The 14,826-nt window shown below is 40.1% G+C and overlaps 1 protein-coding gene across 5 annotated transcripts in view; it reads right to left on the bottom strand.

Annotated features, from left to right (window-relative positions):
- GPC5 (glypican 5) overlaps window positions 1–14,341 on the bottom strand; it is a 1,359,194-nt gene extending 1,344,853 nt beyond the window's left edge. For all 5 annotated transcript variants that reach the window (XR_014820113.1, XM_021065368.2, XM_084982488.1 and 2 more), the window contains exon 1: window positions 13,831–14,341. Coding sequence is in view for 3 of the 5 variants with exons in the window: in XM_021065368.2 (XP_020921027.2) it covers window positions 13,831–13,993 (163 nt within the window). In the remaining 2 variants the exon portion in view is untranslated. The remainder of the gene's footprint in view (window positions 1–13,830) is intronic.
- Between the last annotated feature and the right edge of the window lie 485 nt (window positions 14,342–14,826).

Here is a 14,826-nt window from a genome sequence, read left to right as displayed (position 1 = left end):
CACTCGCGAGTTAACAAGCGACCATGTCGTATGTGAAAAAATTAATACATAGAAACCTCAACTAAGCAGGAGGCCAGAAAAGGGAGCTCTCTCACCCTGAGGCCCTTTCTTGTCTCTCCAAGAAGAGGAACTCTGGATGAAAGCTGATTTACAAGCCAGAGCTGCAGATTTTCCCCAAGAAGCCAAAGATCTTCACAGATTGGCTAAGAAATTGAATAGAGCCATTCAAGGTTATCAGTCTCGTTTCTCTGACTAATCCCAGCTAGTCCATGCACTTGCTGGGGAAGGTCATGGCCAGTAATGGATAAAAAACACCAATTAGGTAAGTCCTGAAAGGTCTCTAGAATTATATCCCCATCACTCTCTGTATGATCAGGCTCAGACCATCACTAGGCAACCTCAGGAAGCAATTCCTAGGGCTTTTCCAAAGCTTGTTTGATTGGAACAAAAGGCAGACTTGCATACAGAATCTGATGAACTTGTTCATTAATATTATAATTGACGTCAGCCTCTTTAAAGAAGAAAAAAATAACTCTAGTTTTCCTTCAGATATTGATATTACCAGGGCAACTTTAACTCTATATTTATGAATGGGCTGAACCAAGACTTTTCCATTCTAGAGAAAAGGACCAAAATGGAATAGGACACTGTATCCACTCCAGATTAAGTTAGCCCTGGGAGCTCCCTTGTGGTGCAGCAGGTTAAGGACCCAGCATGGTCACTGTAGTGGCTCGGGTTGCTGCTGTGGCACAAGCCTGATCCGTGGCCTGGGAACTTTCACATGCCATGGGTACAGCCAAAAAAAAAAAAAAAAAAGGGACAGATTTCATTATCCCCTGTAACACTCCCATTTTACAGTGAGAAAAAATCTAAGGGCAGATGGTGGGGGTTTTCCCAGGACCTCCGAGAAATAAACAACATTGTTGCCCTTTATTCTCTGGAGTTCCTAACTCTCCAAAACAAGGTACGCTGTTTCAGAGATCACTTTAGAGATAAGTCCTGGCTCTGAAGTTCATTTAGAGCACCTCAGTACGTCCAGAAATAACCTGAGAGGAACAACTTTACTTGCAGTAGCACAGGATCAAAAACCCACCTTCCAAATGGGGAGAAAAAGAGCATGTGAATCTGAAGAAGGAGCCAGATCATGAAGGGGCTGAGAAGCTACATCAAAGATGTTAGGACATTAGGACAGAAGTGATGGGATTACCTGTTTTCATTGCTGCTACTGGACTCAAGCCCAGGAGCCTTAGAGTTATCATCACACAGAGATGCTCAGATGGAGGAATTGCAATAGCTTCATCTCAATGTTCCCTTAAGTGTGAATCACTTACATTCAAAAATTTCACTTATAGTGGGGAAAATTAAAAATCTGAATCATTGGGAAAAAATCATCTTTTTTTAAAAAATTCAAAGGACACAGAAATTCTGTAAAGTATATTTTTACTTCTTAACTTCTTTTTCTCTTAACTCTACTTTCCAATATTATTTACTATTAATGGCATTTTGTACATGTTGTTTTAGGGTATGTTTGTACATAAACTGATATGCAATAGTTGCCTTCTTTTTTACTTAAGTCAGGCAATAATTCATTTTTCTGTTTCAATAGGACCACAAATCACTTGCTCTTCTTTCGTTATAGCTTTATCTCTCTTGCTTTAATGTCCACATGATTATCCATAATTCATTATTTAATGGACATTAGGAGAGACCTACATTAGCTGCAGATGTTCTGTGCAATAAACCTACTTATATGTGTGTGTATAAGTTTAAATTTGTCCAATTACTTTGTTAGAATAGTAACAAATTCTCTCCTATAAATTGGAATTGGTAAGCCAAGGGTATGTAAAATTAAAATTTTGAATGATAGATGCAAAATCCCTAATGAATATAGAGAGTTTTCATCAGTCTTCTCTCTCAGTATTTGTGGACGAGAATACTCTACTTGCCACAATCACAGGAGCAAGGGATATCAGTACTTTTAATCTTTGACAATATGGTATTCCTAAGAAATTGTTTTTCCCCAGTTAATGTTAAGCTCAGTCATCTTCATATATCCTGATTAGTCATTTAATCATTTCATCTTTATGTTCTTTTTTCACTTCCCTTGGAATATTATTGTCTTTGCTACCAATTTATAAGAGCTCATTTCTTATTAAAGATGCTAACCTTTTGGTAAATGTCCATTAGAGATGAAATACCATAGAGTTTTTCCTTCATTGATTTCACTGTGATTTTTTAAACTTTTTGATTATACAGAAGTTATGTATTGGAACATAAGTTCTTTTTTGTTGTTCCTTTTTGAAGAGAAAGGCAACGGAAAATCATTGAAGGACTTAACACAAGAAATAAAGATCAGGTTTAGTTTCATTGGGGATCAATCAGGAAATGAATTGGCAAGGGCCAAGAATAGATGTAGGCTGATTGAGTAATCAAGCCACAAGAAGGCATGAGGTTAAAGCATGGTTGGTGGTGGCAATGGTCACGGATAGAGAAACTACAGGGACACTTGTGAAACAGATTCTGTGGGATCTGGTGACTGGTTGACCTAGTAGCGTGGGTGGAAATTAAAACTACTGTATTATTCTGGCATGTTGTCTATTTAGTCATATTTCCAACTGAAACCTAAAGAGCTAGCCAGGACCCGTGTGCTTCATAAAAAGTGTGAGAGGAAAAAGGAAAGAAAGAAACAACAGAAGCATGATCAATCACAAGGCAAGGGAATATGAATAAAGAGATGATCATTCATCAGAACTTCTAAAAGCATTTATACATCAACCCTCGAACAGATTTATGTTTCTACGTATTTTAATTACAAATCAAATGATCTCTGAAAGCTGCAGGTTTACAAATCTAAAGTCTGTAGAGTTTGACATACAGGAAAGATGCTGAAAGGAAATGGATTGGTATCTCAAAAAGAATTACTTAATACATTTTTTATAAAGGGTAGGGTATAGACAAACTATACGGGATATCGCAACACTCTTTAGCTGATACTGAGAAGGGGATGTTTCTACCCCTGAGGGGACAAGAGGGGAAAGTAGCTACCAGAATCCAGAGAGAGCTGGAGGTCACCCAACAGGCACTGTGAACTTAGGTAAAGGGACTTAGGCAGCCAGCAGGGACCTCCCAGGTGAGACCTGGGAAGCATCACACTCCACTTGCCCAGGCTTCTTCTCCAGCCACTGATTCCCACAGGCTGCCAGAGGCAAGAATGCCTTTGATGTCATCCAGGAACAGAGCAGGGTGGAGAGTCCACCTACAGGGGCGAGCATAGACTTTTCAGCACACTCCACCTTTGTGCCTCTTGCGTGGAAAAGAAGTTCTTATCCCCGATACAGGAGACACCCAGGACCTCATAGCCCTACCACATACAACAACGAGATAAAACACAGCAGAGAATGAACTCCCACTCCCTGAGGAAGTCAATCACCTGTTGCAGAACCTCCCCTGATGGTGTTTAATCAGCGTATTTCCAGCAAAGTACCTCCCTCTTCTCTTAATAGAATAATTGAAATGACATCATTTTACAGGGAGTTCCCATCGTGGCGCAGCAGAAATGAATCTGACTAGGAACCATGAGGTTTCCAGTTCGATCCCTGGCCTCACTCAATTGGTTAAGCATCCGGTGTTGCTGTGAGCTGTGGTGTAGGTCACAGAGGCTGCTCAGATCCTGCATTCCTGTGGCTCTGGCGTGGGCTGGCAGCTGGAGCTCTGATTAGACCCCTGGCCTGGGAACCTCTGTGTGCAAAGGGTGTGGCCATAAAAAAAAAAAATAACATCATTTTACAAAAGACCAGTCTTTAGTTTTCAAACTACATAGTATGAACAAACAAATCTGATTTTACCATAGAATTAAACTATAAATAAAAAATTACTTTAATTACTTTATTAACCAAAGTAATGAAAAGATGGATTATGTTTCTACGAGTATAGAATCACTGCTTTGAGAGTAACTGATGGAAGAAGGCTGTATGAAAGTTTGGTATTTTACCAGCATGAAGGAAAAGGGCTTCTACTTTGCCTGCTTCCTGATCTCATATACCAAATTCTTTTTTTTTTTCTTTATAGCCACACTTGCAGTATATGTAAGTTCCCAGGACAGGGGTCAAATGGGAGCTGCAGCTGCGGCCTACACCACAGCCACACCAACACCAGATCTGAGCCTATCTACAACCTAAGCCACAGCTAGATTGTGGCAACATCAGATCCTTAACCCACTGAGCCACAATGGAAACTCCAAGAATTTTTTTAAATGTATCTAAGAAGTACATTTGTAGGAGTTCCCGTCGTGGCTCAGCGGTTAACCAACCTGACTAGAATCCATGAGGACGCAGGTTCGATCCCTGACCTTGCTCAGTGGGTTAAGGATCCTGGGTTAAGGATCCGGCATTGCTGTGAGCTGTGGTGTAGGTCACAGACATGGCTTGGATCCCACATTGCTGTGGCTCTGGCACAGACGGGAGGCTACAGCTCCAATTGGACCCCTAGCCTGGGGACCTCCACATGCCACCTCGGGTGTGGCCCTAAAAAGACCAAAAAAAAAAAAAAAAAAAAAAAAAAAAAAAGAAGTACATTTGTAATAGAATGAATTAATATTACCATGGATTATATTACTATTTACAAAGCTTTTACACCATACCATGTGGTACTCAAAAAACATTGAAAGGGAAAAGGAACATACTATCCCCGGGAAGAAAGGAAAACATTTTCTGAGACATTGAGTTGTTTGCTAAAAGTCACCCAGCTATTACTAAGTGATAGAGTCAAGATCAAACTATTTTAGAACTAAATTCATTGGTATTCACTAAAACATGTGGCCATAATATGGGACAAATTATAAGTTAAAATGCCTCATTTTCCCATTTATTTATCCATGACAACTTTTCCGTGCTTTGTCATTCCTACCATTTTTCCTTGTTTTTCATATATTTCCAAAGATAAGTTAAATATTAAATATTTAGCAACCTCAAGCTTATCAGTGACCCTAAACTTAGAAAAGTAAAAAGTAACATTTAGTTTTGTAACTAAAGGTCTTAACTATTCAAAAGCGGATCCACATATCTTCGCCTGACAAAGAGGACACTGAAGAACTCATGGATTCCTCAGCTTTTTGACTCTTTCAATGTTATTATTTCCTTTACCTTTTAAGTTTATCAAAAAACCTTTTTAAAAAATGACTTTCTTCCCCTGAAGTAAAATGTATTCTAAGCCTGGTGGAGAACAGACCGTTAATCTCTTCATTTTATTGACCTACTTCAGTTTCAGCTCATTAAACACAGACATTTTCAATGATCAAAAGAAAACGAACCTAGTAACTTGGTATAACCTTACTAAATAAGAGAGTTGTTCAAAAGCAAATAAATCTGAGCAGGTAATTTAATATTGACAATCTCCCATTTAAAGAGTATAAGTGCAATGAACAAGGACATCGAGAAATAATTTCTATGTCCATTTGATCAATGAAGTCACGCTCTTGGAGTGCTTTTTATCCTAAAGTCCCTTGGAACTTTATGACAAGGAAAAGCAAAAGACTATGAGCTCCAGAAAGGTAGTTTCCAAAAATTATTCCATTCCATTGCTATATAGAATTATAAAAACTCAAATCTGGTTGTGACAGCACAGAGAGGGAAACCAGTAATTCAAACCCATTACCCTAAAAAGTATAGTAAACAATTTAAACTATGAAACAAGAAATGTTAACATCTTTTAAATATGACGTACTTGAAACATATTTCAGTTAATAGCTGAACCCAAAATATGCATGTCTCATTCGGGCTGACTTAAGTAATTCTTCTACTTAGGTAAAATTTCCTAAAATCAATTCTAAGATATCCTCAATAAACAACCAGCCACATTTAATAAAGAAAAAAAAAAAGCTTTTCTAAGATACTGCTTAAAATAAGTTTTAAACACTAGCCCAAATTTATAAATTTGGAAGTGTTGGAAATACTTTAGAGACAAATTACACCTGCTACTGTATACCATGTTTTGTGATATAACAATTATTTTCTTGCTTCTTTCAAAAGGCTGTTACCTATCTACTTGGTTGCATAGAAACTGGACCCCAAGTTAATGTCCTCTAATAAACAATCCTCCTGGCTCAGGAATAAGTCCATAGATAAGCGGTTTGTACTTTCTCCCAACATGGATTTTAAAAAGGATGGGAGGTTAAAAAATCAAATCATTTTCTAGTTCTTTACTATCAGTTTTTCTCATGGAAAGAAACAATTTTGCAAGACATATATTTAAAATACATACCAACCAATCCACAGCCAAATGTAAATTACATTTGGTCATCTCAATTTTTCTCCATTCTCCCAATAATCGATTAATGTTCTAAGACAGATCAGTTACACTGTTTCCATGATGATAACAATTCTAAATGAATCCCATAAATGTTAAATAATCTTCATTTCCCCAGAGGACATTTGTTCGGTTATTCGTTTACTCCATTTCAAAAATATTAGCTAGTATTACACAAAAATTTCTTTAAACTTAAAAGCATTGGGTCACTTTATAAAATTTGTGGCAGAGTTACTTAAGAAGATATTAACTCCACATCAAAAATTTATTCAACAACACAACTGAGCCCAGATAAAAATACATTTTTTTAATTTTACCTTCTATATTTCTCATTCTATTAATATCAAGCATAAAAAAATCATAAACACAATAAATTGAACCTCTTGTTACCTATGAATATAAAATGAAATCATAAAAATATCATCGTATACATAGAACTTTGGATATTCAATACTTGGTGCACCGACTTCTAGAGTTTAACTTAAGAATCAAAGGAGTTCCAATGATGCAATAAGATGTTCCTTGAAGCATCACTAAAATAGTCAACAGATATTTCACCTCTTAATCTGGGTCAGGCACTATTATAGACACCAGATAGTCTACAGTGAATAAGAGTACACAACTAGACTTGCTACATAATTAGCAGGGCCCAATGCAAAAAGAAAACATAGGACCCTTTATTCACACTTCAAGATGGCAACAGCAGAACATTAGAACAAGAGTGACGGAGTTCCCGTCGTGGCGCAGTTGTTAACGAATCCGACTAGGAACCATGAGGTTGCGGGTTGGGTCCCTGGCCTTGCTCAGTGGGTTGACGATCCGGCGTTGCCGTGAGCTGTGGTGTAGGTTGCAGATGCGGCTCAGATCCCGCGTTGCTGTGGCTGTGGTGTAGGCCGGTGGCTACAGCTCCGATTGGACCCCTAGCCTGGGAACCTCCATATGCCGCGGGAGCGGCCCAAGAAATAGCAAAAAGACAAAAAAAAAAAAAAAAGAACAAGAGTGAGTATGGGACTCTGTGTGACTACACAGGTCTCACGTCCATGAAACCAGCCTTGGTAGACATGTCCTCTAGGCTCATCATGCACACAATCTAGTGGTGAAAGATCAACAGTAAAAAGAAAAGAAATATGGCACCATGATAAGTGCCATGAAAGAAACAAAGGGGAGCAGAGTTCAGTGAGCTAGAGAAAGGCCTCTCTGAAGAGCTGACATTTAAGCTGAGACCTGAGGCATGCAAAGCAGCCAGATGCAGTGTGTGTGTGTGTGTGTGTGTAAGAGAGAGAGAGAGAGAGAGAGTATGTGTGTGTGCGTGTCTGTGAAGGACCCATGGGCTGGACATTTATGCCAGCAGTTCTCAATCAGGATGATTTCACCTGCCTCTCTTAGGTCATTTGGCAACGTTTAGAGACATCTTTGGTTGTCACAACTGGGGAGGAGAAGGTGTTTCTACTGGCATCCAGGAGGTAAAGGTCAGGGAAGCTTCTAAATACCTATGATACACAGGACAGCAGCCCCCTCCTCTGCCAACAAAAAAGAATTATCCCGCCCCACGGGTCAATGGTGCTGACACTGAAAAACCCTAGAATTGAATGAATGTAGATAACGTGTAAAGCTGTGCGTAGGGCAAGAGTTTTACATTTGCCTCTCCTGTCCTTAGGCATGTGACTTTATGGTGGCAAATATCGGAAGCTTACATTTCCAACAAGAATAAAGAATTCAACTAATGGTACAGTGATTCAGTAGAATCCTACACAGTTGCTAAAAATGTGTATTTAGAAGGATGTTTAATGGCATGAGAAATACTGAGACACTCATGGTTGGAAAAGGCATGTTACAAAGAAAGATAAAGTGAGTCTACATTCTTTCAAAATATATATATATGTTGAGTAAAAGATTGATGAGGTTGTTGAAAGATAATTCAAAGGGTTGTTGGTGGTTATTTCTGGATGGAAAATTATTTTTACTTTCTTTGCACTTTTCGGTACTTTAAATTTTCAGAAGAATGTAGATTCTTTCATAAAACATGAAAGTACAAAATATCATTTTCTTTCTGTAAAAGTGCATTATACATCCATCTTACATGGCAGCCATATGTGAACCTAATATGGCTAATCAAAATCTGTGCTACTTGCAGTTCACAGAAGAATGACTAATCATTTTAGGATGATTTTGGCAGTATCATTTGTGAAGTGTGAAATGTCTAAAGCTGAAAAATAGAAGAATTGAGGGCACAATTGATGTTGTCTTTTCTTCTAATTCAAGGCCAGGCCTTTATAAAAGAAAGTTAACATGGAAAGTGGCTACCCTCTATTAAAATTAATTGCTCTTGTTACTTAACCAAGTGGACTGGGCACCACGTTCACAGTCTATTTCAACAAACTGAAGTCTCTCATGATTCCATTTTAACAAAATGGCTTTGTGCTTTCTGGAACAGTTATACCAAAAGGCCACTGATTTATAAATCATATCTGTTTAGGAGTAGCATCTGGATGTTGGAATGTTACTCTTGATCTTATACCAGTTAATGATAAAAGAAATGTTATAAATCAAGAAAGTGTTATTAGACAATCCAAAAATTCATACTCTAGAAAGTCCTAACAAGCTGGATACATAGTTAGAGGAATATAGAATAATTATAAAATGCTATTCTTAAGTTCCCCAAATTGAACCCCTCCTTAAAGCAAATTATATAAATGCAGGATGCTGGACACTTGGCGAAAAGGAACATAAATTTGGGGAAGGAGAAAGGGTGGGGACACAAACAACATTTACATTTGTTAGTAAACTGACTATGAGAGAATAGGATGCGACTACAACAATTCATGCCCTGCTGGACAGTCAACCTCTATGGCCCTAAAACAGAAAATCATACTCGCTTTCCCTATCATTAAGCTTCACTAAAAGCCTGGATTAAAAAAAAAAAACAATAAACACATCATTTTCTTAAACATAATAACACACACTGGATTTTCCAGAGGAGAAAGTGACAACTTTCCCTAACACTGGAACTGGCCTTGATGTTTACAACTCAACAGAGATAACATGCTCAGAATAAGAAAATGATGATGAGACAAAGCCACTTGAGACCTGTGATGCAGCAGAATAGTCACAAGGACACTCTACAACCACAAGAATGACTAAACACCCTCCTCTTATGACCAACAAGAGTGACGCCTGCTTCTTCATTAAATACAATTATTGCCACCTTAATTTTCCAAACCTCAGGTAAGTTATGAAGACACGCGGTTCCTGCATCACCCTGCTTCCTTAAACCCTGGTAATCACTCAGCACAAGCCCAAATCCCACAAAAAAAAACCCTTGCAACAGCCTCTTACTGAGACACCCACAGTTCCTAAACTGTGCAAATTTCCTTGCTGAGCAAGTAAGACCTAGTTTGTTTGAATATCATCTTGTTTCTGATACTTCTTGGCTGGTGGACTTCTACACAGGGCAATCCCCATGTTAATAATCTGCCCTGACATCAGAGTGCAGGTCCCTTTTATAGCTTTTGAACATCATAACTATGGTATTTAAGCAGCAAGAGGGGTTAGTTCATGAGAAACAAGTCTCAGATTGAGGTTACGGCCAATGACTGACTTTGGCCATCTAACTGTGTGAATCTCTAAGCCACCTCATACACACTCCTTCACCTCCCTGATTATAGAGGGTAGGATGGTGGTGGTGCCAGTGGCTGTGGGTGCTACAGCCAGCAGTGGTTGCTGTGTAACCTGGTTTCTTTCTTAGAGTTTCCCTTAGTCCACAAAAAGAAACAGAATATACACTACCACATAATAAGTACCACTTCAGATAGGTTTCTTTGAGTTTCCATTAGTTCCTGAAACAAAACAAAATGTTCACCATAACCTAACAAAAATCATTTCATATAGGAATGTATTTGCCAATTTTAGAAACAATCATTAGTGACTTGAAAAACTAGTTATTATGAAAACATATTCTGATTTATAGAGATTCAAAGCAAAAATCTCACCTTTAAAGGCCAAGTCCACTTAAAATCAAGATATTAAATAAAAAATTCTAATAATAGCAATACATTCTTTGAGTACTTGCTGTGTGCCTGGATTTGTTATTTTACATACATATATTATTTCATTTCATTGATGCAACGAGTCTTTAAGAACTAATATTTCCATTTTACAGATAAGAAAACAGAGATTCAAAGAGGATAACTGATTAAAGTCACAGAGCTACCCAGTTTTGAACCCAAATGTCTGTAATTCCAAACTCCAAAGTCACCAGGTTGATTCTTTCTCTTGGATATGAGTATGCAATAACACTGCCCTTAAAGCCAATATAAGATTGGATTATAATCAAAGCAGTTTAAAAAAAAAAAAAAGAAAAAGAAAAAAAACTATAGAGCACTACTTAAAATATCCTATAGTATTAGAATTTAATTTTGCCACATCAAGTTTATTTTTATTATCCCATTTACAGCCAAAGCTACCAAGAAAAAGTTCTCATTCACAAGCTATTCTCTGCATCAAGGATCATCCACATTTTAAAAACTAGTTGATATATAAATTATCAGAGGTAGCCTTGGATTTACATAAGCTTCTCCTTTCGGAATTATCTTCTTTAAAAAAAGGAAATAATGCGTGTGATCAATGACTGTGTGAAGAGAATTTCAATGGGAAAGCATTATACCTTCTCCCAATAAATAAAATAAAAATAAAAGGACTTTAAAAGACACTTTCACTAACAGTTCTTCTCTGAATAAAATAAACAAGAGCAAAGGGCACCTTGACTACTACTGAGGAAATAAAATCAGAACACAAGGAAATCTGTAATTCTAATCACATTTACACCTTCTCTCCTTTTCTACATTTCTCATCCAAACATCCTTAAGAGCTCAATAGGCTTAAAAGAATTGGAGCAGGGTAGAGAACAAAGGTGAGGGGAATCTGAGAAACAGCTTGAATGGCTGTTCTCACCATTTTAATAATTTCAAATTGGGTAACAGTTTCAGAAGATGTAAAAGTCACAAATATAGCATGAAATTGTAAAAAGTTATCCTACTTGCTTATTTTATAAAAATGACATTTTGGACAGACAGCTCAAGAATTCACCACTTGTGGACAAGAAATGAAAGAAAGCACTAAAAAAGATAACTTTCAAGGAAAACAAATGTCCAATTTAAATGTATTAGCTTTAGTCAATGAAAACCTATGTGTTAAACACAGACAGTTGTTAAAAAGAATATTGGTATTTGTATTCTTGTAGAGAACGATTACTTAGACATTAACTATGTTCTCTCTTGAAGTTAATAATAATTTTAGAAAATAAGATTCAACTACTATATTCATTCAAGCTAAATGTTATAGATCATATATAAATACAAAAATAAAGAAAAGCATTTATGAACCATGGATGTGTGGTTTACTCAATTGGGGGGTGAGTTTTTTTTTTTTTTTTTTAGTGAAAGAAGGGAGACATCAATGTTAAAAGTTTAATATTTTACTTAATTATTCAAATAAAAATGGTCAATAACAGACAAGAAAAATGCAGAATTCAATTCAGAATTATATTAAATTCAGATGTGAGTGCCTGTTACTGGTGATTCCGATTCAGAATAATACTTTCATGTGACTTTTTCTTAATGCAAATGTCAACGGAATTCAGCACTTCTCTCCAGCACCACAGAGGCCCTAAGAGCACATCCCTGCATGGCCTCCTTCAATAGCTGCCACTGCTATTCCTCCACCACCTTAAGCCACAGAAAAAGAAAGGTACTAGCAATGGGGAACACTTTCGAATGTCTGAGAAAAGAAGATGCCTGCCATTGTGGCTCTTCTTGTGTGTCATGTGTATCAAACACAGGTAAGTAGAACCATTTCCTTCTCTGTAAGACAGAGCTTTAGATTCAGTAAACTGTTATGCCAGTGACTGATACTCTGCAAAGTTCCTCTTCAAAAGAGATGAAACATACCCAAGGTTCTAGAAATGTAATACCTTCTAGTCATTGTATTGCATTTAGTAAGCATCAGAAATACTGAGATAGGAGAGGGGAAGTGAAACCAAGGCCTTACTGTCAACATTTACTGAACATACCTGCCAAAATTATGGTGGGGCAGGGAGCAAAATCTAATAACAGGGGAGGATTTCACAGCTCCATGCCCTCACCCCGCCCCCCTTGCCAACACACACATTCACTTTAGTTGCATTAGCTACTGATAAGTGATGTTTATTTTTTCATGAAAAGAATGCAATGAAATAAGAAAACAGGTTTACAATCAGTAGTAGTATTTTTGAAGTCAGAAGAACTGTCCTAAGCTGAGACTATCCAACTATGTTGTTTCAAGCAGCAGGGAAAAGTGCCTAGTACCAAATAGGTATTTGAATAAATATTTGTGTTTGTTCGAAAGACTAGAGATGTAAACTAAAATGGATTTAATGTACCTAAATGCCCATATTTTCCTTTTAGGATGACTCTGACACACAAGAAAAAGAAAAAAAAAATCAAGCAGAAGAGCTACAGTTTCACAGTGCTAAGAGCAAGTCGTCTAACCTAAAAACTCAGAGGATGGATTTTAGACCAAGCATCCTCCTCAAGTTCTTTGTTCAACCAATAATCTGACAGCATTTGTCAGTGTGTTGGCCTCATAATTAGGTGCATTGTTCCAGTAAGATCTTAGCTCCAGACACCTGTCCTTGCGTTTGACAACTAAGACCTATTCTTCCAGACTGAGTGTAACCTGGAAAGTCCGTGCAGAGGGAAATTTGCGGGGTCGGGGTAAGGAGCACGGAGTAAAGGTGCAGGCACCGGCGCTTATGAGAAGCAGACTCGACACTGTATTCTTTCCGCTTCCATCTCTGGTAGATCTCACCCATGTTAAGTGGCTCCCCAGTGCATTCCGTTTGATCGCCTGTTGCAGGCACATCTTTCAGCAGATGAAATTACTGCTGGCTCCGAGTTCGGGTTCCTGCAAGAAGGGCTTGGTACCACCGCGCGGAGAAACCGCTAAGGGTCACGCTACTGTAGGTGTACTGGGTCTGAGTCCTAATGACAGAGGTGACAGACTGCCTTTGCAGTGCCCCATTCTCCAGCAAAGGAGGATGACGCAGGTTTAGTATCAAACTTGGAGCGACCAACCCAACTCCGTCCACCGCACGAGAAAGCAGCAAACCGAGGCCCCCCGGCGGGGCACTGGGGAAGTTCCCACTCGGAACAGAAACGCGTCAGGCCGCGCTGTCCCCAGCTGTCAGCTTTACTGGCCTCTTCCAATGCACAAACCGAGACCAAGAGAGCCAGGCGGGAGGCAAATGCCCAGAGACAGCTCAGCCCCAGGCGAGTCAGGGAGTCCCCTGAGCTGCGCTGCGCTCATGGGGTGGGTGTTCACACCGTGCTTCCCCAAAAGCCTCCCTGGATTCACCTTGAGCGGCCGGAGGGGCTGAAAGGTCATCTTCCCACGAAGGGCCATCCTGAGAAACTGGAGAGCGCAGGGCTGGCGCCCCGGACGCCCGAGTCCGCGCCCAGGCTCATAGCCCCGCGCCCACCTTCCGCGCCTTACCTGCCCGCGGCGAATCCGGCAGCCCCTTGACAGGTCCCACCAGGCGCCACTGGAAAAGTTTCCGAACTTCTTCGCAGCTTTGCACCCCGTGGCTTCGGGTAGACCCAACGAGAGCCAGAAGGAGGAGACAGAGACAGCCCACGCGCCAGGTCTGTGCGTCCATCACCGGTGTCCTGGTCACTCCCTACCCTGCCGTGGACCCCACTCTCCCCGCGCGCCCTGCCCTGCAGGCACTGGAAAGGGCTCGGCGGTCGAGGTTCTCAAGAGGTGCGATCCGGCGGCAAGCGGACCGCCCACTCTGGGACACAGGCTTCACCTGTGAGCACTTGGCTTTCTCCAGAGGTGCCCCGAGGCTGAGACGTCAGTTCTTGGGCAGAACGCCGCGGGGTCTCCCTCTCCAATGGGGGCGAGATGGCGCTGCACGAGCGAGGAAGAAGGCTGGAGCCGCAAGAAGCCCTAGAGCATCCGGCTCCTGCCACTGCCTCCGTCGCCGCGGGCTAGGCTAGAAGCCGCCAACCTGGGATGCGCCCGCTGGTCTCGCTCCCCGGTAGGCCCCGCCCCAGCCCCGCCCCGCGTCCAGGCCCCGCCCCTACGCCCCGCCCCGCTGCCTGGGTCCGCACCCGCCGAGCTGCTGTCAACTCAGTTCCACGTAGGAGAGACATTAGAAGGGCGCTGCCCGCAGCAAGGAGACAAATAAAACGAAAGCCGACCTCGTTCTCCCAATCCATTGCGGGAAAGAGCATTCTGGCGAAAAGAGCGAGCGTATGAAGAGACTCAGAGAAGACAAGAAGTGAGAAACACCAACTGGAACTAAGATGACATACTTCCCTAGAAATCAAGGTGCTCAGTGCGGAGAAATTCGTATTCGAATTTCATGAAGTAGGATCTGGGGGCACAATGCAAAAATCAAACTATTTAGAGTTAAAGATCTCAATTGAGAGACTCGGTAGCAGTCTCTTAGGTTTTTTTAAAGCGTGTACAGAAGTTACTTTTTAA

Source organism: Sus scrofa, chromosome 11 (assembly GCF_054392235.1).
Source record: "Sus scrofa isolate SSC_HxYL_T2T_F1_AM1 chromosome 11, Sscrofa_HxYL_maternal_Yorkshire_Landrace_v2.0, whole genome shotgun sequence".
In the NCBI taxonomy this organism is placed as follows: Eukaryota; Metazoa; Chordata; class Mammalia; order Artiodactyla; family Suidae; genus Sus; species Sus scrofa.
Note: the sequence above shows the minus strand (reverse complement) of the source record. Positions and strands in the feature narration are given on the sequence as shown.